At 47.7% G+C, this 26,949-nt stretch overlaps 1 protein-coding gene across 2 annotated transcripts in view; it reads left to right on the forward strand.

The window, feature by feature from the left end:
• Positions 1 to 7,513: 7,513 nt before the first annotated feature.
• The window catches only part of Samd4a (sterile alpha motif domain containing 4A), a 251,393-nt gene continuing 231,957 nt past the window's right edge, over positions 7,514 to 26,949 (forward strand). Inside the window, exon 1 of one of the 2 annotated variants that reach the window (XM_045154100.1) lies at positions 7,514 to 8,168. In XM_045154100.1, the coding sequence (XP_045010035.1) occupies positions 7,973 to 8,168 (196 nt within the window). In that variant the 5' untranslated portion in view covers positions 7,514 to 7,972. The remainder of the gene's footprint in view (positions 8,169 to 26,949) is intronic. The other variant, XM_045154101.1, reaches the window with a different exon arrangement.

Here is a 26,949-nt window from a genome sequence, read left to right on the forward strand (position 1 = left end):
CCAGGGCCTCCTGTCACTGCAAATGAACTCCAGAAATGTGCACTATTTTGTGCATCTGGCTTTATGTGGATAGTGGGGAATGGAACCCAGGCTGTTAGGCTTTGCAAGAAAGAAGTTCCTTTATCTCCTGAGCCACCTCTCTAGTACCTCCCCCCCTTTTTGAGACAGGGCCTCACTATGCTACTCAGGCTGGGCTCCAACTCACAATCCTCCTGCCTTAGCCTCTCAAGTGGCTGGGATTACAGTCATGTGCTACAGTAGGGTCCCACGACTTTCCAAAACAGCACTAGCATCTGGAGACCAAGCATTGAAATACATTCGAACCACACTTGCCTAATGGCAAAGTGACCTGGCATTTGCTACAGCTAGAGTCTCAGGTTCCAGCCTTAGTAACTGAATTACCAAGCCCGAGGTCTCAGAATCTGTAATTTCATAAAAACTCCAGGTGCATCTAGTAACAGGGAATGTTGGTAAACACCATAATTGAGATTCACCTGGGACCTTTAGTGGCTGATTTACTACGCCTGCAGAGCATATGCTGGGATCTAAATTTCCTTCCTTCCTTCTTCCCTCCTTCTCTCTCTTCCTCCTTCCCTCTCTTCATCCCTCTTTTCTATCTTTCTTTTCCTCCCTCCCTCCCTTTCTTTCTTCCTTTTTATTTTATTTTATTTTATTTTTTTTTTGAGGCAGGGTCTGTAGCCCAAGCTGACCTGCAATTCAGCCTGTAGCCCAGGCTGGCCTCAAACAGCAATCTTCCTACCTCTGCCTCCCAAGTGCTGGGATTAAAGGTGTGTGCCACCATGCCAGACTCTGCTTTATTTATTTATTTATTTATTTATTATTGGGTTTTCAATGAAGGGTCTCACTCCAGCCCAGGCTGATCTGGAATTCACTTTGTAGTCTCAGAGTGGCCTTGAACTCAGGGAGATCCTCCTACCACTGCTGGTATTAAAGGTGTGAGCCACCATACCCTGTCTCTTTATTTTATTTATTTCATTATTTATTTATTTATTTTTGAGACAAGGCCTCTGACTGAACCTGGAGCTTACTGATTTGAGTAGATTAGCTGGTCTGCAAGCCCTGGGGATTCTCCTGTCTCCACCTCCTCAGTCTTGGGATTATAGGTACATGGCCACAGTGCCTGGCCCTTTATATACATGCTGGGGACCAAACTTAGTTCTTCATAGTTGTGTGGTGAGCACTTTACCAACTGAGCCATCTCCCCAACTCCTATCTTACAAGTTGTTTTTCTCAGTGGTAAGGTGCAGCTTAAAATACTCTAGTGTTGAGCTGGAGAGATGGCTCAGTGGCTAAGGCTTCTTGCTTACAAAGTCTGCTGGCCTGGGTTCAATTCCTCAATACCCAAGTAAATCCAGATACATAAGGTGGCACATGCATCTGGGGTTTATTGCAGTTCATTGCAGACCCTAGCATGCCCATATTCTCTCTCTCTCATAAACAAATAAATAAGTAACTTTTAAAATTTTTATTTATTTATTTATTTGAGAGCAACAGAGAGAGAGAGAGATAGATATGGGCGTGCCAGGACTTCCAGCCACTGCAAACAAACTCCAGATGCATGTGCCCCCTTGTGCATCTGGCTAACATGGGTCCTGGGGAATAGAGCCTTGACCAATGTCCTTGGGCTTCACAGGCAAGCGCTTAACCGCTAAGCCATCTCCCCAGCCCAAATCAATAACTTTTTAAAAGAAGACCCTGATGTGGGGCTGGGGAGATGGCTTAGCAATTAAAGATGCTTGTTTACAAGCCTGCCAACCTGAGTTTGTTTCTCAGTGCCCATGTTAAGCTTGACCCAGAATGGAAGCTTGCAAGCAGTAGTAAGAGAAACCTTGACTCAAAAGGAGAGAAAAAATACTGGACGCTGTCCTCTAATCTCTATGCATGCATCATAATGTGTGTGCCCATACACACATATCATATACACAAATACATGCACATACAAACAATAAAATAGAAAAAAAAAATACCCTAATGTGACTGAAGCTTAAGTTCTGAGGATCTCTCATTTGCATAGGCCTCTTCTGAGGCTTGTGTTTAAGCTTGTCATTGTGATTTTTAAAAAATATTTTATTTATTTATTCGAGAGAGAGAGACACACACACAGAGAAAGAGGCAGATAGAGAGAAAAAGAGAATGGGCATTCCAGGGCCTCTAGCTACTGCAAACAAACTCCAGATGCGTGTGCCCCCTTGTGTACCTGCCTTACATGGGTCCTGGGAAATCAAACCTGGGTCCTTAGGCATTGTAGTCAAGTGCCTTAACCACTAAGCCATCTCTCCAGCCCTATCATTGTGATTTTAGGATAGGTTTCCAAAATTGATATGAGAACTTCAGGCCTCAAACTTGCACCTATTCTTTTATTTTTTTAATCCTTTTTATTTATTTTGAGAGAGAGAGAGAGAGAGAATGGTTATGCCAGGGCCTCAAGCCACTGCAAACCAACTCCAGATGCATGTGCCCCCTTGTGCATCTGGTTTATGTGGTTACTGGGGGAATCAAATGAGGGTCCTTAGGCTTTGCAGGCAAATGTCTTAACCACTAAGCCATCTCTTGAGCCCTGCATGTATTCTTTAGAATGTTTAGAAGACTGGCCATGCGTACAGACTACAGTTAGGGTTTGGAAAGGATGGTGGAAAGAGAAAAGAGGGAATGGAATGGTGACAGGTCAAAGCTTGAGAATTGAATAGCAGTGGGGTCTTCTGGTGGAAGAAACCAGAACCTCAACTTCTACTTCCCTCTCATGCCCAATGTCCAGTCTTCAAGTCCCACATGCCTCTCTCAGGACAGAGACTCCTAGTTCTATAGCAGCCCCAGAGTAAACATAAATCCAGATGCACAAAGTGGCATATGCATCCGATTGTTTGAGAGGGGAAAAAGCTGATATATATGAGGTAAGAAGGAGAAAACAAATTTGTATCTCTCCCCATTAGTAATATATGGAACATATATGTTTGGAATGGGGCATCACAACCCAGGGCAGAACATTTTTACAGTGTGTTTATTTTAATGTGGAATGGAATCACATTTGCAGTGGCTAGAGGCCCTAGTGCACCCATTCTCTCTTTCCTCTCTGTCTCTCTCTGTAAATAAATAAAATTAAACATAAAGTAGAAAAATTGTTTTGTGCGTGTGTGCACATGCGTGCGCCAGAGGACAACTTCAAGTGCTGTCCCTTAGGCACTGTCCACCTATTATTTTAAGATAGAGCTCTCACTGGCCTGAAGCTCCCCAAATACAACAGATTGGTTGCCCAGTGTGCCCCAGGGATCTGTCCATCTCCACCTCCCCAGAACTGAGATTACAAGCCAATGCTACAACCTGACTTTTTTTTTTTTTTTTTCTTTTTCTGAGGTAGCGTCTAACTCTAGCCCAGGCTGATGTGGGATTCACTTTGTAGTCTCAGGATGGCCTCGAACTCACATCGATCCTCCTATTTCTGCCTCCCGAGTGCTGGGACTAAAGGCGTGCGCCACCACACCTGGCTAACCTGACTTTGTTACATACGTTCACAGGATCAAACTCAGTTCCTCATGCTTGCAAGGAAAACGTTACGTGACTGAACTATTTCCCTAGCCCCTGAAAGTTTTAAAATGCTTATGAATGGTGTTAGCAAAGGCAAGGAGATGCCCAAGTCCTTGGTAAATGCTACTAGTTTAGTGATATCAAAGTTTAGTACAGTGCTTCTCAAAGGAAACTTGGCCAGCCGAATCTCCTGGGTCTTATTAGAAATTCCTATCTAGAGCCAAGCATGGTGTTCATACCTTCAATCCCAGCGCTCAGGAGGTTGAGGCAGGAGGTTCGCTGCTGGAGGCCATCCCAGGCTATAGGAGGAATTGCAGGTCAGCTTGGACTAAAAAAGAAACATCTAAACGTTTGAGTTACTTAAAGGGAAGTATCATTTGCTAAGCAAATAATAACTTAGGCTCTTTACATATTCCAGAGAATATTTACAGATTCTAGAGAATTACAGAGAGGAGGAGAAGAAAACAAAATAATGTTGAATAGCAAGAATCCAAAATTTAGCCAAAAACACCTTTTCCTAGGTCAAAGGCTGCCGTAATGACACCGTTCTTCCCGTAGATGGCACTATCTTCTTACGACCGCGTAAGTAGAGCTCTCGAATAATTAGCTTGAACTGGTTTTTGTTTATTTTTCAGCTTTATTTTACAATTTGTTTAGTAAGCGGCAGCTGACGGTAAACAAGTGGCTGATGTTTCATTGGTTTTCTTCTTAAAGTTCATTCTTGGGACTCCTCTTAGCCCCATCTGGGGAACATCTGCTTTGGCAGTGGTTCAGACCCGCGGAGGCCGAGTTCTAATCCTCTTCCCCGTTCCTGCTAGAAGTTTCTAAGGACTAGCTGAGAGTTATGTCGGAGAAAAGTTAAGTCTCAAACAAACAAACAAAAAACCTTTCTGCTTCTGCGGTCACAAAACAAAGCAGAAATAGAGCACCGATTCCAGAAGCAGTGTTTTCTAAATAGGGGAAAATATTCATTCAAGTATGCAGATACCTTCCCTGGCTGGTTAATCATGGACTTAAAAAGAAAAGTTCACACACCCAGTTGTAATGAAACTAGTTTCCAAACAACAACAACAACAGCCCCCCCCCCTCAACGCCCTTTCAGTACCCTAACAGATGGTGGGAGCTGTCAGTTGCAGAATCTAAATCCGGGCAGGGGAAGAAGGGAAGGCTTGCCCCGCGAGGGAGCTGAAGGGCAGAGGTGCAGTTTCGGGGAGTGAGGGCTCGGGCCGTTATCTTCGGGATTCTGTAGCGAGAGGAGAGAAGACGGCTGGGTCCGAACGCGGCTCGTTTTCCCGGTGAGCTGTGGCTCATCAACACGCCCCAAGTCGCTCGGGGGAACACGCTCCAGGGCTCGGCGTTTCCTCTGAAACAGTCGCCAAGTCCTCGTGAAAGTTCAGATGACAAGGTTCAGCGAGGAGCTTTAGGTTTTAGGACATTTTCAGCCAACCTGGCAATTTCCAGAGTAGCCTGAGCCACTAGCCCAGCGACTCAGGGTCCCTTGGAGCCCTCTCCTCCTTCCCGCGCCCCCAGCCGGAACCCCGGCCTGGCCAACTCCCCGGCGCCCCAGGGCATGTCCAGGCCGCGGGTCCCGCGACGCCGCCGAGGCCACAGGTGGTCGCGCCCGCAGCGCATCCCGGTCGCCCAGGGCGGCGCGTGCCACTGCTCCAAGCCACTGCTGCGCCCCAGGAGTCGGCCACCTCCCGGGGGACGTCGAAGCCCAAGAGAGGGCGCCGGGGACCACGAGTCAAAGGGCCATCCGGTGTCGGACCTAGGCCAAGGGTGGTCGGCAAGGCTCTGCTTGGGTTGGGGCGGGGGTTGGCCGCCCGCCCCGAGCTCAGACACGTCCAGCCCCGCACGCTCTGCCCATAGCCTTCCTTTGCCTTACCGGCCCACGACGCCCCGTAACCCATCCCAGCCCCTCACGGCAGTGACTCCGCGTGTCCATCGCCCGCGGGCCGCACGGTTCTGCCACCCACGGATCCCAGAAGGGCCGACGAAGGGTCATCGGACCAGGCAAGCCACATTCCCAAGGACGAGCAGCGGGTGGCAGCAGCGCCCCCGCTCCAGCGCCGCCCGGGTTTCCTCCTGTCCCGGCCTGGGTAGCTCCAGTGCCCCGGCCGCTGTAGAACACCCGGGTGGCAGCTAGGAGGAATTCCCCCCGACCCCTTTCCCAAACTTCTCGGCTTCGCTCTTCTATTCCTTCAACCCGTCCCCTCCGCGCCATCCAGCTCCTCCCACTAGCTCCCCTCTTCCTCCTCTGGTCCCCACTTAGGAATCTGTCCCCCCCCCTCCGCCCGCCCGCCCGCCGGGTCCGGGGATCCTCCCCCCGGCTCTCCCCCGCCCCCCCGCGTGCCGCCGCCGCCGCCCGGGTTCCTCCCCCCTCCCCGCTCGGGCGCTCCCTGCCAAGCCCATGATGTAATGGTGTATGTTAATCAGTAGCATGTGGGGAGCTCCGGCGGCTCAGTACTCCGCGAGCTGACTCTGGAGGCGGCAGCGGCGGCGGCCACAGCTCTCCCGGACCCCGCAGCGCCGCCCGCCCGCCCCGACGGCATGGCCCACAGCCCGCGCGCCGGGCGCCCCGGAGCCCGCTGACGGTCGCCGCGGCCCCGGACCCGCGCGCAGGGCCCCGAGTCGCGGGGATGAGCCGCGCCGAGGTGAGCGTCCCTTCCCAGCCGCCTCCCCCTAATCCCCCAGCGGGGAACCCCTCGGGTGGAGTGGGGTGGGGGTGGGGCCCCTGGGGCCCCTTTCCCGAGGGTTTCTTCCAACCGACTCAGAAGTTCCCTGAGCCAGAGGCGGGAAGCCAGGCGCCCCTGGAAGGGCCAGGCGCTGGCATCCTCTTGCCCGCAGCCACCACACTGGGACCGGACTGGGGGACCCCCCCACCACCAAAGCTAACTTTCTTCTCTGCGTTCTTTGGGGGGGTCGTGTGCTGACAGCAGGGATCTGCATTCCCCCTCCCTCCCTCCCGTGGGGCCCCCCAGGCGCTCAGGCAGTCCCCACGCTCGTGGCGCGCCCCGCAGCCGCGCTCGCTGCCTGGGGCCTGGGGCGTGCGGGCCAGGACCTAGCAGCCCCGCGGCGGCAGGATGCCCACCGCGCGCGCGCGCACACATACGCGCACACACACATACACACACCACCACCTCCCCTCCGGCACACACGCACACACGCAGCGGATCGCTCCGGGCCAGCAGGCCCTTGGAGAGCTCGCGGGTGGGCCGGGGCGGCGCGGCACTGCGCTGGGGAGTCCGGGCTGCGCCGCCGCTCGCTGGGCGCAGAGCTTTGGGTGGGGAAGAGTTTATTTTTGTCTCAAGCTGCTGCCGCCGCCGCGGCTGTTCACGGCCTAAATCCAGAGGGGAGCCTGGCGGTGGAGATGCTGGCTGTTGCTGTAGATGGAGCTGCAGCCGCTCGGCTGCTTCTCCGGGGGGGAGGAGGAGGAGGAGGGAGAGAAGGAGGAGGAGGAGTAGAGGGAAAAGAAGGGGAGGAGGAAGAGGAGGCGGCGGCAACAACTCAGGCAGCCGCTGTCTCCGCCTCTGCTTTGCATTAGCCCCCCCTCCACCCCATCCCCCGCGTCCCTTCGCAAGCCGCATTTTGCAAGTTTTCTGCGCGGGGAAGATCTCTTGCTGGGGGGGCCCGGCGTTCTCAGACCCAGCCCCCCTTCCCCGCGAGGCCAACCCCGGGTGGGGCGTGCGGGGAGCTCCGCAGCAACAGGGAGCCGCGGGGGCTCTTCCCGCACCTGGGAAGGAGGCTTCGGCAGGGCTCAGTTCCAGCATACCGGCGTGGAGGAGACCGCTGGAATTGAGGGAGACCCGGCTTCCGCGGGACGGCCCCCCACCACCTCCGAGGCCCCCGCCCCACCCCCAGCTCTCTCCGCCCCCCCATGCATCCGTCCCCCCCGTCCCCCCCCCCCCCTTAGGCGCGCTCCTCCGCGGGCTGAGGTCTCACTGCAGCTCTGTCTCTCCTTCCAGTGGTGATCGCCGCTTGGGAATGCGGGTGTGAAAGGTCCGAGCTGCCACCCAGCGGGGGAACAGACCCCCCCACCCCTACCCCACCCGGGACGCCGCCAAGCATCCTCCCGAAGCTGCGAGAAAAGGGGCCGAGAGCGCATTTATTCTTCATTCAGTTGTGTGCCTTGTGAGGGATTTTTTTTCCAAAAATTGGTATATGCCTATATAATTTTTTTTTTAAAGAAACATTTCCGTGTTACTGTCTGTCATCGTCTCTGGGGACATCAGCCAGAAGCACCGAGACGTAACAGAAACCAGACACGAGCGGCCGGGGAGCTCAGTCAGTACCTGCAAGCGTCCCGGGTACCCGGAGCCACCTTGGAACCCGAACGCCCGTGGGGCGGCCGCGGGGCTGCGGTTCCACCAAAGTTTGGGGCGCGCGAGGGCGCCGAGGGGCTTCGCAGACGCAGGGCGGCCCCCTCACCATGATGTTTCGCGACCAGGTCGGGGTGCTGGCGGGCTGGTTCAAGGGCTGGAACGAGTGCGAGCAGACTGTTGCGCTGCTGTCGCTGCTCAAGCGCGTGAGCCAGACCCAGGCCCGCTTCCTGCAGCTGTGCCTGGAGCACTCGCTGGCCGACTGCGCAGAGCTGCACGTCCTGGAGGGCGAGGCCAACAGCCCGGGTAAGTGCGCGACCCCAGCCACCCACCGCGACCGCGACCGCGACCTCGGGCTGCCGGCTCCCCGCCTCCAGCCCCGGCCCCGCCCCCGGCCGCCGCTCCGCCAGGACCTGGTCCGCGCGGGTCCCCCGGGGCCCTCTCCCAGCACCCCGACCAGTCCCCCCCCCCGGGCATGTCCCCCTGACCGGGGCTCCCCTTCTCACCTCCGCTGGCCGCTTTGGGGCTTCGTCCATTCCGATGTGGTAGTGTGAATGATTGATTTTTCTGTCATGCGCTTTCCTTGGGAATAAGTAAGTCAGGTCACGTAGAGTCTGGATTTTCTGGTGTTTTTTTTTTTTTCTTTCTTTTCTTTTTTCTTTCTGACGCCCCCCCCCCCCCCCCCACTCCCTTCCCCTCCTTTTGGACGACGTGGCTCGCTAGATTTCAGCAACACTTGGAGGAGCCCCGGGACTGCCCTTCACTGCCAAGAGCGGATAAGGCTGTATGCAATTTTATCATTTGGGTGTCCCCCCCATACTGTTTTAAACGCTCATCTTCCGAGTAATATGTAGGTGACGCTATAGACTATGCAAGTGCCACGTGCAGCGTGGCTGTGATGTGGCTACCCTCTCCGGTCATGACGTTATCCGCATCCTTAGGCATCTTGTGGGAAGCGTAGGCACGAATGGGGCTCCCCAGTGTCTTTTTCTTAGGAAACTTTGCCACAAGGAAGCAGAATTGTGTCACAGGACCCTACTTGCCTTCACAGGCACCTCACCTGCCATAGAAACTGAATGCACCAGGCAGGTCCAAGCCATTTGCCATTTGCCACCATAGGTGGTGACATGCTGAAATTACGCCGCGAGTAAGGGGAGGGGAGAGGAGGTCTGGCGATTATGATATTTTTTTGGGGGGGGGACAGGGAGGGCAGAGGAAGTTCTTGAGCTGCAGGAGGGCGAACACAGCCCCCCAGTGTCTATGCAGAGTGAAGCGTGCAGAGTCCTCTTTCAGCTGTTCCACGTTAGGGCTCCGAGCCCCAAAGACTCCCGAGGTCTGGGCTGGCGTTTGTTGAACAGATCCAGTCCAGAGCAGAGGGGAACGGGAGGGGTGTGTGTGCGCGCGCGGTGCGGCGGCTCCCCTCCCCCCCCCGTGTGTGTGTGTGTGTGTGTGTGTGTGTGTGTGTGTGTGTCTTCTCTAGTGGCAAGAGCAGAGCCCGTGGCTTCCTCATTCCTCCCGCCTGACGCCTGACAAGGCTCATGATGCTGAAAACACTAGAATGGGATGTTTCCATATATAGAATCGTAGGGTGGAGGTGGTTTCTGGAAACCCTCACAGGCCCATTCCTGACTGCACCCAAAGGCTCTTGGCCCTGCCAAGTGTGGAGGGTCATTTGGACGGAGATTTCAGGCCTCTACTCAGAAGGGCACAGTGGCAGGGCCCCTTTGCTTGAGTGCCACGCTTATAAATAGCCAAAGGCCAGCCTCCTTCCTCAGAGTGTAAAGGCATGACTAGGGAAACTGGTGATCTGCCTGCTTTGCTTCTGGTCTTAATGTCAACGGGTTTGCTTCTGCTTTCTCGTGTTGTCTGAGAAACAAGCTTATATAAACTTTTCCTTTTTGTAGAATTTAAGGAATCTATAGTCATGGATGTTGACCGCTTGACTTCAGTTTGTGTGTAGGGACTATTCAAACTAATGATCATTCCTCTTTACATTACTAGAATGTTGGTGCAGTATTTTTTCCCCTTTGAGCAATGGAGAGGATTTTCCCCAACACAGTAGCTATCAATTTAGCAAGTAAAGCATTTAGATGTATGATATTAAAAAGAAGCAGCTTATTCAAAAATCTTACAAGTTAACAAAATAATCTTCCCTGAGTTTTTGAAAGCATTTGGTAATATTTCTTTCAAGTTGCTTTTATTTATTTATTTTGAGGTAGGGTCTCACTCTAGTCCAGGCCAACCTGAAATTCACTGTGTAGTCTCAGAATGGCCTTGAACTAACAGTGATCCTCCTACTTTTGCCACATAAGTGCTGGGATTAAAGGCATGTGCCACCACACCCGGCTTCAATTTGCTTTTAAATTTTTATTTATTTTTATTTATTTGAAAGAGAGATTGAGAGAAAGAGACAGAGAAAGAGAGAAAGAATGAGAATGGGTGTGCCAGAGCCTTCATCCCCTGCAAGCAAACTCCAGACACATGTGCCACTTTGTGCATCTGGTTTATGTGGGTCCTGGGGAATTGAACGTGGGTCCTTTGGATTTGCAGGCAAGCACCTTAACTGCTAAGCCATTTCTCCAGCCCTCAAATTGCTTTTTTAAACCATATTTATTGGTGTATAATACCTATCGAATTGTGGTGCTAAAGGACATTAAAGCATAAGATATAAAACCATTATGTAAGATAGAGGCAGACCATTCTCCTGCTTCTAGATTATTCTTTCAACCTAAACATTTTCCCTGTGTGGAAACTTTTGTACCTGTTTTATTGTATGGACAGGAGAGGCATTCTCAAGGCAAGGTCATTTGATGGCTTGTTTTACTTTCATAGCATAGTGATTACAATGTAGAGAGCACTGAGATTGCTCACAACATACCTGTTGCACCTCTCTCCTTATATGGAACTTAGTCAATGCCCAGGAAGGATGCAAAACGGCCCCCTTAGCAACCAGAATGGATGTTATAAGAATATAGACACTAGTCCAGACATTCTCAGTCCAGTCTTTCTTTCTTGATAAAACCCTTTGTTTTTTCTATTGAGACAGGATCTCTTGTAGCCCAGGCTAGCCTTGACCTTGGCACCCTCCTGCCTGAAGTTCCTGAGTGGAGGGATTACAGGGGTGAACTACCACACTGGGTTTATGCTGTGCTGGGGACCCAACCCAGGGCTTTGTGCATGTGAGACAGGCACCTGACCAACTGTACTACATCCCTAGCCTGTTCAATCCTTTTTGTTAAAAAATATTTTATTTGTTTATTTATGAGAGAGAGAGAGAATATGGGCGCTCCAGGGCCTCTAGCCACTGCATACAAACTCCAGATGCATGTGCCACTTTGTGCATTTGGCTTAGGTAGGAACTGGGGAATCGAACCTGGGTCCTTAGGCTTCGCAAGCAAGTGCCTTAACCACTAAGTCATCTCTTCAGCCCACATCCTTTTTTTTTTTTTCAATTTAAAAAATATTTCACGGTATATTAGGAATAGATTCTCTGGAACGGTCTAGAATAGGGTGAGAGGCTGCTGTAACCATCAGAGAAAAGTGACTCCTGCTGACTGAGGCACCACTAAGGTAGAAACCCTTAACTGACCCTGCAAACATCCCTTCATAGTCACATGAACCAACACATGGCATTTACTGGTTATAGCACACATTACCAAAAGTGCATCTTTAAAGAAAAGTATTCTCTCTTAAAAGACAGGGAAATGTTCAGTATACTTGGGAAACATTTACACTCAGGAGGATGAACCTCCCTAAGGCTGTTTTGGCATGTCTTACCAATTCAGAAAACTAGGCTGTACACAATGACTCATTCATCGAGTGGCTGAGATTTCCTGTCCCCAAGTCATTTTGTATCATTTATTTTGTAATCACCAGTGAAAACATACACACATTTCTTTGAGTGTTTGGAGGTTTTCAAAACCTGGTGGATGGGAATAAAAAATTCACATCTGGGGCTTGATTTCGGTATCATGAAGAAAAAAATCACACGAATTGACCTTAACAAGCCCACACATCAAACATGGTTTGTGTGAGAGCTATGGGGTGTGTTTTGATAGGAACATTTCATTTCCTGAAATATATTAGGAATCCAGTGAGTCACTGGTTTATCCTTTCCTTCAGGTTCATGATAATCAGAGATCCCTCCCCCAAAGTAGTTGAATCAGTTTCTATGGTTTTTAGATTTAGAATGCTCCTAAAAGGCCTATGTGTTAAAGGGCTTGGTTTCCAGCTTGGAATTGTTGTGAGGTGGTTGGGGCCAGTGAGAACCTTCCCATCCCTGAGGTGTGCCCTTGGGGAAGCCCCTTCCTCTTCCTCTCGGCTCGCTGGCCATTTTGGTCTGCAGTGATGCACTGTCACAGGCCCAAGGTGATAGGACCGCCTTCTCATGGACTCCCACACCTCCAATACCATGAGCCCAAATCACCCTTTTCTCTTCAAAGTCGATTACCTCAAACAGTTGTTATGGTACAACCCTTGTGGATTTATTTGCAGAACTTTTTCCTTTTCACTCCAGACTTGGTCAGGGGTTATTTGTCACCTCCCTAAGTAGTGGCTTGTTTCTAAGTCCCTCACTCCCATAACTTTAGGAAAAGGCCTTTCACCTACCAAAGATGGAATCCCCTGACATCACTTGCAGCTCCATAGAGAAACACAGACTATGTGGCACTGTTTATGACTTTGGTCATTTGGACTTGAAATAGGATTTCAATAGGAATAGTGTTATTAATTAAGATTCACAAGTGAAGCCTCAAAAACTTTTACTTTGCAAAATAGCACAAGTATCAACTGTGTTCCCAGCAAGCAGATGTCAAAATATTGTTGCTTACTTATAATTAAACGTGAGAGAAAGAATGATCTGAAATGGTGACGCAAGGGACAACAATGACCAGAAATTGTAGGGTGCTCCAGATTTGGTCAGGAATATGGTCGCTGTCTGTACTGAGTGAAGTTACTGGTTTTATTGCTTTCATGGCTTTTGGTTTCCATAGTGTGAGTCTTTTATCTTCCATACTCACTTGGCCTTTTAGACCACAAGTGGAAGAGAGCAGCATGTTTTCTCAATGATGTGGGTAAGATCTTATTTATCTTTCTTTCATTCATTTGTTTATTTTCCTGGCTCAGTATCATGCAATGGGGGTATACAAGTAATCTACTATATTCAGTGTTGAGTGAGTTACTAATATAGTATCATAGGTATGGAAGCATGGATGTAGGAATAAGAAACATGGAGGGAGGTATGCTGGAAGCACCCAGAACCTAGTAACAGACTGCTGGGGCGGCAGTAGAGCCGAGTCCACTGGACAGGAGATGTGTTCAAGTTGAATCTTGAAGGGTGAATATAAGTTGGGTTCTGTATAGAAAGAGGCTGGTGGTGAGGAAGCTAGAAGGCATTCCCGAGCAGAAAGGATAGCATTCGTACAAGTGTTGCTGTGAGGAAGGGAATGATTGTGCGCAGGAAATGGTGAGCTTGGAGTGGCTGGAAGCATGCTGAGTGCTGAGCTCTAAGATGCAGAAATTAGAAACAGAAGCAGCATGTGTGCAGGACGTGGCCAGCCAAGGAATTCAGAGTTCATCCTGCGGAGCTGACAGGGAGCCCAAGTCCGCTTGCAGGCCGGGCGGTTCTGAGAAGGAAGAGGGGGAGGAAAATCCCTGAGCGGTGGGGAGGGAGAGTTGTGTGATGTGGGTAGAGTGGGCTGTGCAAAGTGTTTACTGTATGCGGGATATGAGTGGTGTGGGCTCTGTGTGGGATGATATAGAAAGTATGGTGTGTGTGTGTGTGTGTGTGTCTGGTTGGTGGTGTGTGTGTGGTATGGTAGTATGGTGTGTGTTCTTCATGGATTGTGCAGTGTGTGTGTAATATGTACCTGGTGTGGGGGTATGAAGCATATGACATGTGTGTGTGGTGTGTGTGAGTATATATGTGTACTATATGTGGTCTGTGGCATGGGTAGTATGAAGTGGTGTGTATGGCATGTAGGTGCATGGGTATGTGGCATATGTGGTGTGTAAATATGGTCTGTGGGTATGTGTGTGTGTTGGATAGCATGATGAGTGTGGCATCGGTGGTATGTATGTGTGGTTTGTGGATTTGTGGAGTTGCCATGTGGGCATGTGCGTATGTGGTCTAGGAGTGTGGTGTATATGACGTGTGTGGTACGTGTGGAAGTGTGGAGTGAACAGTGTGCTATGTGGGTACGTGTGTGTGGTTTGGGTAGTATGATATGTGTGGTATGCATAGTTTGTGTTGTGTGTACATATGGTGTGTGGGTGTGAATATATGTGTGACTTGGGAAGTATGGCATGTGTGGTTTATGTGGCATGTAGGTATGTATGTAGTTTGTGGGAGGAGTAGTGAGACCTGGGCGTGGGGGTGTGGCAAGCGCTGTGCTTGTCTATGTGTGTCTGGACACTTGTGGGGAAGGGCTGACCTGGCATATGTGCCCATTTCTCAGAGACAGAAATGAAGGAAGGCAGTTTCATTGTACTGACCTGGGGAGAAAAGGAAGGTCTTGTCCTCAGGGCCACTTTTATACCCCTGGATGGGCAGAAGCTGTACCGGGCTCTTAGGGTGTCGATTTGAGTGTCAGATTGACTAGACTGGCTAATTAATTTCTGAACCTTGGTTTTCTCATCTGTAAGATGGTGGTCATAAACCTCATTATTGTCTGGGAGCTCCTGGTTAATGATCCTGCAAGGATCCTTTTATCCGTCTGGTTTTAACCTGCCTCTCAGTAATATGAAACCAATGTTAGTACTGTTTTCCTCAATAGAAATCTTGTCATTGTCACAAAAAGTTTGGGGGCTGCCTTGGAACTCTGCAAAGATGTGAGTGAGTGCTGCCCTCCACCTTCTGCCTTCCCATTTTGTGGTCCTAAAAATATGCAGCCCTGACCCAGTTTTCCCAAGTAAATTGTCAACATTTTTTTTTTGGGGGGGCCCTATATTTGGTGAATGTGGAAAGAAATCACTGGGTTAAGGGACTAGATAGAAGGGTTTCTATATGAAACACTTTCCATGTGGGGAGTTGTAGTTTGCTTTGGGTTGGTCTGGGGTGACCGAGCAGGTTACCAGGTCCTACTGGTCTGTTGTGACTGACTTGGATTTGCATGTTTACCATGGAGACTCATGGGTTTCACTGACAGCGTATGTATTACAGTTGGTCCCATTCCCATCAAAGCATCTAAAAGGTAGATAAACTTCAGAGCAGTCAAACTGGCCTGTTAATGTTTGAATAAATAAGCAAGGCAAAACCCTAGGCTGCAAGGCCCGGAGGACACTGAAAACTCCAGTCCATCCTGAAGAAGTGTGGTTCTGAAAAGAAAAGAGTTAGCACTGTTTCCCAGTGACCTGAGGAGGATCTGGGAGGTTGTCACCCATTGGTGAAGTGTCTGGAGCCTTAGTCACCCATTTGCCAAGCAAACTGAGGAGCTCACAGAAGTCTTTTCATTTTTCTGTTTTTGTTTGTTTGTTTGTTTTCAAGGTAGGGTTTCACTCTAGTCCAGGCTGACCTAGAATTCACTATGTAGTCTCTGGGTGGCCTTGAACTCAAAGTGATCCTCCTACCTCTGCCTTCCGAGTGTTGGGATTAAAGGCATGCGCCAGCACACCCGGCGTCTTTTCATTTTTCTTTTAGATGGAACACAATGACTTTATTAATCTCTTATAAGCAAATGCTGCTAGCTAGCATTATACTTACTCACACATCATTTAAAATATAGGACACCTCCATAGTTTCAAATGATACATCATATAACACATAGAGTTAGAACTTAAAATGCACCCTGATTAATTATGTAAACTGGCATTATTTTTAAAAATGCATAACTAATAATTTGGTTCCTTTCTTCATAAAATGGAAATTTAAACATTTCTCCTGATAGTCTTGAGGTTATCATTATGTTAAGAGCAGTGCAAAGTGTGGCACATGTAGTTTCTAGAAAGTCCTCTGACACACCTTTGTTGAAACAAACAAAATGTGCACAGCACAGTCAATGAATGATAGAAAGCATGTTTGAGTCCTAGGCAGCCTTGCAGGCCACCACAGTGAGCTTCTATATTGTCATTCATGGCATTATTGATTAATTACATATGACATACTTTTATACATTTTTAACCCTGAAGAAAAATAGTTTGAAAAAATTATCCCAGATAGCCATTTGGTTTGCATCAGGAGAAATCAAACTTCCCAGAGTTTAGCATCTGCCTCATTTTTCTTGATAAAATCCCTACCTGAGGTCTTAGCCTGTTTCTGTGTTCTTATGCCTCTGAATCATCCCTTCCAAGGCTTCAGCGAACTCATTCAATGCTCACAGATTAAAATACAGAATAAGACATCTCCTTTGAGGTTTTTTTTTTTTTTTTTTTTTTTTTTTTTTTTTTTTTTTTTTGTCAGCCTGAGGCAGGATTCTCCCCAAAGAAAGCACACCTTTCAGAAATGGAGCAAGTTTTCTTTCTCAGTGCTACGCTCAAGATTCTGGCTTGCTCTGAAACCCGCACCCCAAAAGCCAGTGGGGAGCACTAAGGAACTGGCTCATTCTCCTGTTAGAGAGAGGGAAACATTTGTTGGGCACATGTGGCTCTTTGGAACTCTGTTCCTACTCCATGTATCAACATGGATATCATGGATAACATTAATAACATGGATGTATCAACATCTTAGTGTACAGGGAAAACAAACCAAGTGATTCTGTGGTTTCTTTTACACAAAAGACATTACCATTTATTTATTTTTAAGTATATTTTATTTATTTGTGTATTTGAGAGAGAGAGAGAAGAAGAGGCAGATAGAGAGAATAGACACACCAGGGCCTCCAGCCACTGCAAACAAACTCCAGATGCAAGTGCCACCTTGTGCATCTGGCTAATGTGGGTCCTGGGAAGTCAAACCTGGATCCTTAGGCTTTACAGGCAAGTGCCTTAACTGCTAAGCCATCTCTCCAGCCTCCATTTACTTCTTGAGTATGGTTCCAGAAGATGAATACCCAGCAAGAAGCTGTGGGACCAAGTTGTTCAGGATGTACGAAGCTGGATGCTCTGCCAAAGGGTGGAGTATGTAATAATTCATCTCAAGGAACTTCCAGTCAAGTTGTGGAGGTAAAACAAACACAGATGCAATAGTTATACCGTCAACAGTTGCTTGGTATTATGGTTTTGCTGGCAGAACCATACTGGAGTTGGACGAAGTGGACAGAGCCGGGTGGTTTGAGTATATAAGGAACTAGAGAGAGAGTGTCAACTCGAGAGTGTGGCATTTGACACAAATACTTGAGGCTTGCACGGTTCCTGCCACCTTAGTCAGTCTAACACTGCCTTCCCTGGGTACATTACACATCCATGTGGAGACCCCATGCATGCACTTCATAAACGGAAAGCTTCACATGGGCCTTTGAAGGACGTAGATATGAGTGAGTTAGAGAGAGATCCATCCACTCATGCCCACTAACATATTTAAGAGCAGGAAAACAAAACATCAGTCACCTAATGTTTTTCATTCCTCTCAAGTATCCATAAAAATCTGAGATTTGGGCAAGAGGAATGGCTTAGTGGTTAAGGTGCTTGCTTGCAAAGCCAAAGGATCTAGGTTCAATTCCCCAGGACCCACATAAGCCATATGCACAGAGGTGGCAGCTGTGTCCGGAGTTCGTTTGCAGTGGCTGGAGGCCCTGGCACATCCATTTATCCTCTCTTTCTTTCTCTGTCTCTCTCTCTCTGTCTCTGCCTCTTTCTCAAGTAGATAAATACAAATAAAATATTAAAAAGTTTTCTTTTTTAAAGGCTGAGACTTAGTAATGGTTTCTTAGTTCCTCCCAGCAGAATGCTTTTGCAGGCTACTGTGATTAGAACTAGTGGTAAGCAGTAACGTCTAAAATACTCATCAGAAAAAATGTCTCAGACTAGTTTTTCTCATTATTCAATGTGTGTAACTCAGTTGGGGGGTCTTGTTACTGCACACTTTAAGGAAGTCTGTGGTGGGGCCTGACCTGCTGTAATAAGAGCTTGGGCATTGTTCATGTTGAGGGTCTGTGGATCCTGCTTTGAGCAGAAAAAAGAGACAGGTAGAGGTTGGAAGTAATTGAGGGATGTGGTGCAGGGACTTCCAAGCCTTGGGGATGTGTGTCAGAAGATTGTCATTTATAGATGAATACTTACGTAAAACTTTATGGGGAGTGGCCGCTTTAACTCTAACTGTCCAGGAGGAAAAGTTATAAAATCTGTGGTCATGCATTGTGATTTTTCAGAGTCTGAGGTGGAACATGGGTTAACAGAATCACAGACAGCTGATCTGGGATTAGTTTGGGTTCTGTTAAGTCTAGGATTCTTTCAACCATTTCAGCTTCTATTGAATGTCAATAATTTGCTAGAGTCCTTATTTGGGGTTGTGTCTTACGTTGGCCCAAGTGGCTCAGTGTTAGCTGGTGGTCACTTCTCTTTTGCTGAGAGAGGTTGTTTCCTTAATCTCTCTTTACTGTTTCATGGTAGCCTCACATCCAGAGTGAAGTGAATCCTTTGCTTAGCTTGTAGTCAGCTTTGGAATGTGGGGGAAGAACAGACAGGATGGGGTGCTACTGGGGACACTCTGTGGTCATGTCTAACCAGCTCTGTACATCTTGAAAAATCCTCATGGGCTGTTTTACTCCTAGAGTACCCTGGTGATGTAAGTATGTCTCAAATGATGGAATCACTGGTTTAACAGTCTTTTCAAGTGTTACTTACACATACAGACTCTGGGCCAGCCATGCTTTTCATCTTTGCCATGTGACCTCTTGTTATGTTACTGAGCAATATATTATTCTCTACCTGTTCTTGAAACAGTCTCTCACTGCCTGAGGTGAGTCTGCATTTGAGGAAGGAAGAGCTGGCCTCTGTTACAGTGTTACCCCAAGGTTTTTGGATTGACCCTGATGGTATTTGCAGCCATTCTGATGATCAGTGTCTCCTGGACAATGAGGATCCTGGGAAGATACAGTTTTAAACATTTTAATTATTATTATTTTTTTTTTTGCTGATGATATGATTGGACTGTAAAGACAAAGAATGTTAATTCCAGAGGCTGGATGGGAAAAATCATTTCCCACTTCCCCGGTCTTCTCCTGTAGAGTATGGTCATTGGAATTTCTGAAGTGGTATATCCTGATCTGTCAGTAGAGTCAGTGTTTGTGGATGCAGCATCAACATGTAGATAACGTTGACTACCACTGCCTATGCTTCCATCTGTGTACGGATAGCGACGTGATCTCAGCAGCCAGGTGCGTGATTGAAATGGCAACGCTGAGGCGCTTTTACATTTTTGAAGCAGTAAAGGAATAGTGGCAGCATCGAGCCTGGAGGTGGATGGTAATTGTCTCAGTTTGAAAAGGAAGGAGAATCTGGATGTGGTGGTGCTCACCTGGAATCTGAGTTCCCAAGAGGCTGAGGCAGGTCCATTGGAAGTCTGAAGCCAGCCTGGGTTACATAGTGTGTGTGTGTGTGTGTGTGTGTGTGTGTGTGTGTGTGTGTGTGTGTGTAAGAGAGAGTTGTAGGGGTTGACGAGGTGCACATTTTCCTGTGCTAGATTCCAGAAGCTCATGAAGAACACCATTTGCAAGTTTTGAATGAGGAAATAGGAACAGCCTGAGTTTCCTAAGAACGGGAAGGATGGGTCATGCCAATTAATGTCTCTTCCCATTAGGCAGGGGTGTGGAAAGGAAGGGAGTGGGCATTCCGAGAGGCCACCATGTACAGGGCAGGTGGCAGGGGCTCTGGTGGGTGGCCCCTATTTAAGCTTCAACAGTGCCTTGACAGAGGCCCCTGTCCCGATGAGTCAAGTGGAGGAGAGGGGTGAGTCGGAGCCTGTGGTGTCAGGCATGGCTGCAGTGACTGGCGCACCTGGTTCTGGTAGCTGTCAATCTGTGGCCCCTCAGAGCACACACGTGCAGCCTCGCTCTTCAGCAGCCTGGGATCCCCAGGAAAGCATAGCCCGAGGCAAGGGCTGGCCGTGGCAATGACTTATTTTGGGCACTGATCCCAGACAATAGGAAAGGGAGCTCCAAGGAGAGAATCTGGGAAGGATGCAGAACCTGTGGCCGAGCCGGTCACTGCTAAGGTCAGTGGGGCTTTGACCACCCAGAGAAGCTATGCAGGGCCGTGTGGAGTGTGCCTTAGAAGTGGCTAAAGGAGGGCTGGGGAGATGGCTTAGAGGTTAAGGCACTTGCCTGTGGAGCTTAAGGACCCCGAATCAATTCCCCAGGACTCCCGTCAGCCAAACGCACAAGATGGTGCGTGTGTCTGGAGTTTGTTTGCAGTGGCTAGAGGCACTGGCGTACCCATTCCATCTGCTTCTCTTTCTCTGTCTAGTAAATAGTAACGTAAAATGAAATTCATTATTTTTTAAAAAAAAAGAAGAGTGGCTAAGGGACAGAAGAGTTGGGCTTGTAGGCACAGGTTCCCCTCTTCCCCGGGTGCTGTGGTCCTGAGCTTCCATATTCACACATGTGTGGGTGCTGGGTATTATGTGCAGGTGTCTCATGCTGGGGTGTCAGAAATCCCACAGCTCAAGGCTGGAGGAAAGTAGTGCCATCGTGCAGTGTACTGGCAGGTTAAACCTGCATGCAGCCATGGCCGCACGAGGGCCTCGGAAATACTGGACGGAGGATGCATGGTTATAGGTGTGCATGAGGAATAATTGAGGGCTGGGTGCAGGAATCACGACCCCAAATATGTGACTAGAACAAGATGACATATAAAGCCCTAAAATGTGCCCCCTGCATCGGCATCTCCCAGTCCTTAGAGGAAGCGTAACTCAGGAATAGCGTTATGAAAAGGACTTCTGGCTTTAGTAGACTTGTGTTATGTATGTATGGATGATGTCAGTGTAGTTGTTCCCCAAGCCACTAAAGTCTTTAATACAGTTATTGTATTCAGAACAATCTTTCCCTAATGGCCACACTGTCCCTGGAGGCTAGAGTATAGTTCTGGGTATATACTTTGAGCAGATGGACAAGCAGGATGTGGCCAGAGGAGAGGAAAAGCTATTTGGAAACCCAGGTGAAGTGAGAAGATGACCAGGAACCGTCATTGGTTACTTGGGAGATTGACTTAGAGTGGAGAAGTTAAATTCTCTAGCGGCACAGAGGGTGGGAACGTAGCTCAGTGGTAGAACCAGTGTACATAAGGGAGGCCCTGGGTTCAGTCCCCAACAGAAAGAAAGGAAAAAAGAAGGAAAGAACAGGGAAGGAAGGGTTTTATTTAACTTTAAGTACTTAAGAATTTTGAGTTCTAGCCTTAATAATTTGTTGTAATATTTTATTATTTTACTCTTGGAAGAATTCTTTTTTTTTAATAAAAGGACTTTTATTTTATTTATTATTATTATTATTATTTTTTTTTTTTTTGGTTTTTCGAGGTAGGGTCTCACTGTAGCCCAGGCTGACCTGGAATTCACTATGGAGTCTCAGGGTGGCCTCGAACTCACGGCAATCCTCCTACCTCTGCCTCCCGAATGCTGGGATTAAAGGCGTGCGCCACCACGCCCGGCTATTTATTAATTTTTTGAGAGAGAGAAAGAGAGAGAGAATTGGGCACACCAAGGCTTCCAGCCACTGAAAATGAGCTCCAGGTGCCTGCACTACTCTGTGCATCTGGCTTACATGGGTACTGGGGAATTGAACCTGGGTCCTTAGGCTTCGCAGCAAGCACTTTAACAACTAAGACATTTCCCCAATGCTTTTGGAAGAATTACTTTCATCCTGTCTATTTCAGTGCCTTTCTCATGTGTTCCATTTTATTCCTGAGTAGTTTAGCTTCTTTTTTACAACTGGCCTTTTTTTTTTTTTTTTTTTTTTTTGAGGTAGGGTCTTTCTCTAGTTCAGGCTAACCTGGAATTCACTATATAGTCTCGGGCTGGCCTTGAACTCACAGTGATCCTGTAACCTCATGCTCTCCAGGGCTGGGATTAAAGGTGTTCCCCACCATGTCCAACAGAGGGGGGAGGGAGAGAGAGAGGGAGAGAGGGAGAGAGAATGTGTGCGCCAGCGCCTCTAATCACTGCAAACAAACTCCAGACATATGTACCACTTTGAGTATATGGCTTTACATGGGTACTGAGGAATCAAACTCAGGTCATCAGGTTTTGCAGTCAAATGCCTTAGCCACTGAGTCATCTCTCCAACCCCTAACTGTCTTTTTTCTCAAAGTTATGCAAAAGGCATCAATTCAAATGTTTCCATTTCTGGAAGGGAGACTCATAGCCTGGATGCTCCTGCTACCGTTACGGGGATGGGCAGCCCTAGGGAGGGCAACAGGCCTTTTAGGTCTTAGCGGACAGCCTAAGGAATGTGTTACCCAGTTGCTCAGGGCAACTTTGACTTTGGATATGGTGGAGTAGGATCTCCTTAGGATCTAGAACTGAGCAAAGCACAGCTCCAGGGCTGTAAGTCAATAATGAGCTCTCCCGCTGTATATAAGTGATGGGGCATGTCTGAGTATTTGTTTAGGGAGACAGGTCACCATTGGTCACGAGGGAATTGCACTGGAGCCCTGAGGAGAAGGAGGAGACATTATCTGCTACTGTCTGTTGTTAAGGATCTGAGAAGACAAGCCAACTGTCGGCAATGGACTCCTGTTAGTAGGAGGGGGTAGGAGTTACTTCATTTCTTAACCACACATGACCTAGATTTGGGTGTCTTACAACTTTCTCATGGTGGAGGTCACCATTTCAAGTGACTTTTTGTGATGGGACTGAGAGACACCCTGCTCACCTGAATTTCAAAGACTACCTTCATTAAAGTGGTCTTCCTAAAGCCCTTTTCAGGAGCCTTCCCCTCTCCGCCTTGTTTCTCTGTTCATAATAAGTGAATTGCTGCATGACAGCTCGCACTTCCATGTTGAAATTACAGTGTGGTAGTGTAAGAAGGGCTGGCTTGATTTTAGCACATTTTAGCCACAGTTCCAGTAACCTCCTGTGGGTTTTTACAGAATCTGACTCATCCATTCTGGAGTTACCCTCCATCTCAGTGGGAGTTGGGTCATTCATGACTGCCCACGGCCTGGCAGGGCATGGGTGGGTGGATTTCATTCACTGGCTAAGCAGATCCTAACTGACTGTTTAATTATGCAGGGGCATAACCAACCAGGGGGTCCTTGTCCATCTGGATTCCTCCCGAGTGAGCCATACCCCTCAGGGCTGGCTAGCGCCTTGTATGTGTCTCTGTACAGACTTGTCAGGGGTGGTGGGTTCTGTCCACCATTGAATGACCTCACTGGGTCTTAGTCAGTTTCAGCTCCCAGCTCCTAATAGTATGCCTGGCATTTTTTATTGAAAGAAGGGATAAATCAATTGCAAAGAAATTTAACTCTTAGCCCCAGTGTAAAAGCCATTGGCCAGGTGGGTTGTGAGAGAAGTACGGCTGCACAAAGATGAAACATGACAAGATGTGAATCCTTGTGTTGTTACTAAGAGGTTTGTGATCAAGCCTGGGGGGAAAAGCCGCTTGGGGTGTTGGCCTCATACCTCACAGGGATGTTACCTTCTAAAGAAGATTTAAGCTCTCTGATCTGCACTTTCCTCATCTGTGGAGTAGAGTTTCCACTATGGATGCTATAGGGCATTTACCAAGACATATGCATAAAATTCATTGTAAGCTATACCAATGTATTGAAAAAAAAGTATGCCTTTTTTTTTTTCTCCAAAAGACTAATTGAAATAAATTCAAGAAGGTGGATGTTTAAAAAGTTCAGCATAGGGCTGAAGAGATGGCTTAGTGGTTAAGGTGCTTGTCTGCAAAGCCAAAGGACCCAGGTTCAATTCTCTAAGACCCACATAAGCCAGATGCTTAAGGTGGCGCATACACCTGGAGTTTGTTTGCAGTGGCTGGAGGCCCTGCCCGGGCATGCCTACTCTCTCTCTTTATTGAATGAATAAAAGAATATATATATATTTTTTAAAAAAGGTTCAGAATAGCCTGAGGGAGATGGCAGTTGCCGTATAAGTGTGAGTCACCAAGTTCTGATCCCCAGCACCCATGTAGTGCCTTCTGTAGCAGAGATCTGCAATCTGAACTTGCCCATGGTGAGAAGAGAGGGAGAGATAGGCGAGCCCACCAGGAGCTTGTGGGCCAGCTAGCCTAACAAAAAGAGCAGTGAACAAGCAGAGACCCTGCCTCAAACAATGCAGGAGGCAAGGGCCGGCATCCGAAAGTTATCTTCTGACCTCCATGTGTGTGCACTGTGGCACTAGTGATGGACATATATCATATACGAGTCCTTTGTCAGAAAGAGTGGAAATGAACACCTGCCACCCTGGGTTTGGATCTGATGATTCTGTTGGCATTATAAACTATATGGCCAGGGTCCCTGGAGGCTAGCCTGTCTGTAACCTGTCAAAGTTAAGCCTGTGTCAACCTTTATCCTGTTAATGATTAGATCAATGAATACTCTCTTCAAGTATTAAGAAGGACTTAGAGGTCATTTCTTTCAAGGAAACTTACATAAAATCTCGTGTGCTCCTGCCTGTTAATTATCCCAGTATGTGAGTCCATGGAACGGTTAAAGCAGGCCACAGGAATTCTATACATTAGTTAGTGTTCTTGATTCTTTACTTTTTTATTATTAAAAAAATTACTTGTAGGGCTGGAGAGATGGCTTAGCGGTCAAGTGCTTGCCTGTGAAGCCTAAGGACCCCGGTTCAAGGCTCCATTCCCCAGGACCCACGTTAGCCAGATGCACAAGGGGGCGCACGCATCTGGAGTTCGTTTGCAGAGGCTGGAGGCCCTGGCGTGCCCATTCTCTCTCTCGCTCTCTATCTGCCTCTTTCTCTCTCGGTCACTTTCAAATAAATAAATAAAAATAAACCAAAAACAATTTAAAAATTACTTGTAAAGAGGTAATTTTTTAATGAAAGCTATTATCTAACCTAAAACCACTCAGTCCAAGAGAGTTGAGTATTTTTACATAGCTCAGCCAAATGAGAAAATAATTATGCTTTGCTCGTAATTTTTTCGCATTATTTCTACCTTTACGTTTCTTTGAACAGATGAGTTGGAAAAGAGTAAAGGCTTCTGGCCATTGTTCTCTGTTGTTTTAAACAAAACCTCCCTAGTTTTCCACTTTCTTTTTGTGGAAGAACAAGCTGTGTGAGCACATTTTCCAGATTATTGTGGTATTTACAGATGATCTGAGCACAGTTAAGGTATTGATGCTCTGAGCAAGCAGTACGGCCAAACTTCTCATGTGTGATTCTGATATGCCGCTGTGGGTGGGCGAGATGGCTATCTGTATGATATGAATGTGTTTCTTTCACAGCATTTTTTACCAGGAAGACTTTGGACAGGAATTGCTGTTGCTGGGTGGTATGTGTGTGCTTACCTTCTTACTGAGAGAGGAAATGATCCCTAGAATTAGCATAGGAGATGTCTGGGTATTTTACTGAACCCCTTATGAGTTAATGTGGCATGTAGTATTCATTAGCTGTTCAGTCCTTGAAAAGAGCAACTTTGTTTGTGTGAGTCAAGGAAGGAGGGGTCTTGTTGGCCACCACCTCTGTACATCGCAGTTCTGCCCTTAGCAGACTGGGTAAGGGGGTGAGGGGACCATGTTAGTGGAGAAACCCCTCCAAAGTGATAGAACAAGCAAGAGCATCCTGGGGCTCTGGATTCGATCCCGCGTGGGGGGAGAACATTGCCATCAAGGACAGCATTGGGACAATAGGTGAAGTTTAAATGTGAATCGTATAGTGGGACACAGAGAAGCTTTCAACGCGCTATATTATTATTGTACCTAGGTCATGTCAGGAGGCGTCATTATTGGCAGATGCATATTGAAGCCTGGGTGTCAAGGAATGTGATGTCTGCAGTCTCCAGCGTCAAGTGAGAAAGATTAAGAACTGGTAAACTTTCCAAAAGGCAGAGAGAGAGAGAGAGAAAGAGAGGGAGCGTGCGAGCCAGTTATACTGTTGATTGAATTCTTACGCAGTTTAAAAGAATTCCAAAGCAAAAATATCAGCGTTTAGCTAGCTTCTCAAAGCTCCTGTCCGAAAATCTTGGCTCCAGAAAGGCAGGGCTTGTGCATCCCACCTTTCTGTGGGCATGCTAGAGAAATGGCAGGATGCAGGTTAAAACTGAGCTACAGATACCCCATGACTTATAGGCACACTTAATGCCCCTTACATGAAACCAATTCTTCATGGTGCATCTGTGGTTGTAAGTTAGTTAGAGTGCTGGATGATCCTGTCTCAAAGAAGAGCCCTCCTCCCCATCCTAGAGAGTGAGTGTTCATCCCAGGCTCCACTGAGGCACACCCATTGTTGCTGAGCACGAAGCGGGATTCTATGTGAAGCTGGTGTGATCGTCTCCTTGCTCCCAACGCCAGCCTTCGGTTGACCTTTCTTCTTTAAGCAGATTTGAGCATTCTCTATTTCTCTGTAGCTGGAGGAGTCAGCTCCCTTACATTTCATATTAAGTTACGCACATCCTGACATTCCTTGACAGTTTTAAGATCTTCTTCCAACACTCTTGAGGAGAATGGATACTGGAATCTATTTTGACAGCTGTTGGAAAGCTAGGCTGTTGTTACAGGAGGCTAAAGAGGTGATTTGTAACACTGTTATTATTCAGTGAACCTTTTGAAAAAGGTGTGCACACTGTTCAGAGAAGTATTTTATAGCATTTAAATGACATTGGTTTTCACAGTTACATTATACATTATGCCAAATCCAGTGCCCTTAAGAAGAATGTAACTAGTAATCTTTTTTATTCATTTCTCTCACCAATATATGATGTGATCAATGACCAGGTCTTTCCCAAATACAGATAGATGTGCAGTCTCGCAATACAGTTAGCCTGTTACCAGCCATCACACTGATACCCTTCCCTGGAAAAGTGACGTTGGAGTAATTTCATAAGGAATGAATATTTATAGCCTTTTGTTGTTGGGCTGCTATGAGAGGGTGCTGTGCATACAACAGGTGGCTTCAGCTGGCCTGCTCTCACTGGGATTTGATTCAAATAAAGTGTTGCATTATTTTACTATTGGAATTGTGATGATGTGTTAGACTGATCTCATTTTTGGCAGGTTGCATTTCAGCGTGGCGTTTTGGGTTTCGAGCGTGATG

The sequence above is a fragment of the Jaculus jaculus genome, chromosome 7, assembly GCF_020740685.1.
Source record: "Jaculus jaculus isolate mJacJac1 chromosome 7, mJacJac1.mat.Y.cur, whole genome shotgun sequence".
NCBI classification, from domain to species: Eukaryota; Metazoa; Chordata; class Mammalia; order Rodentia; family Dipodidae; genus Jaculus; species Jaculus jaculus.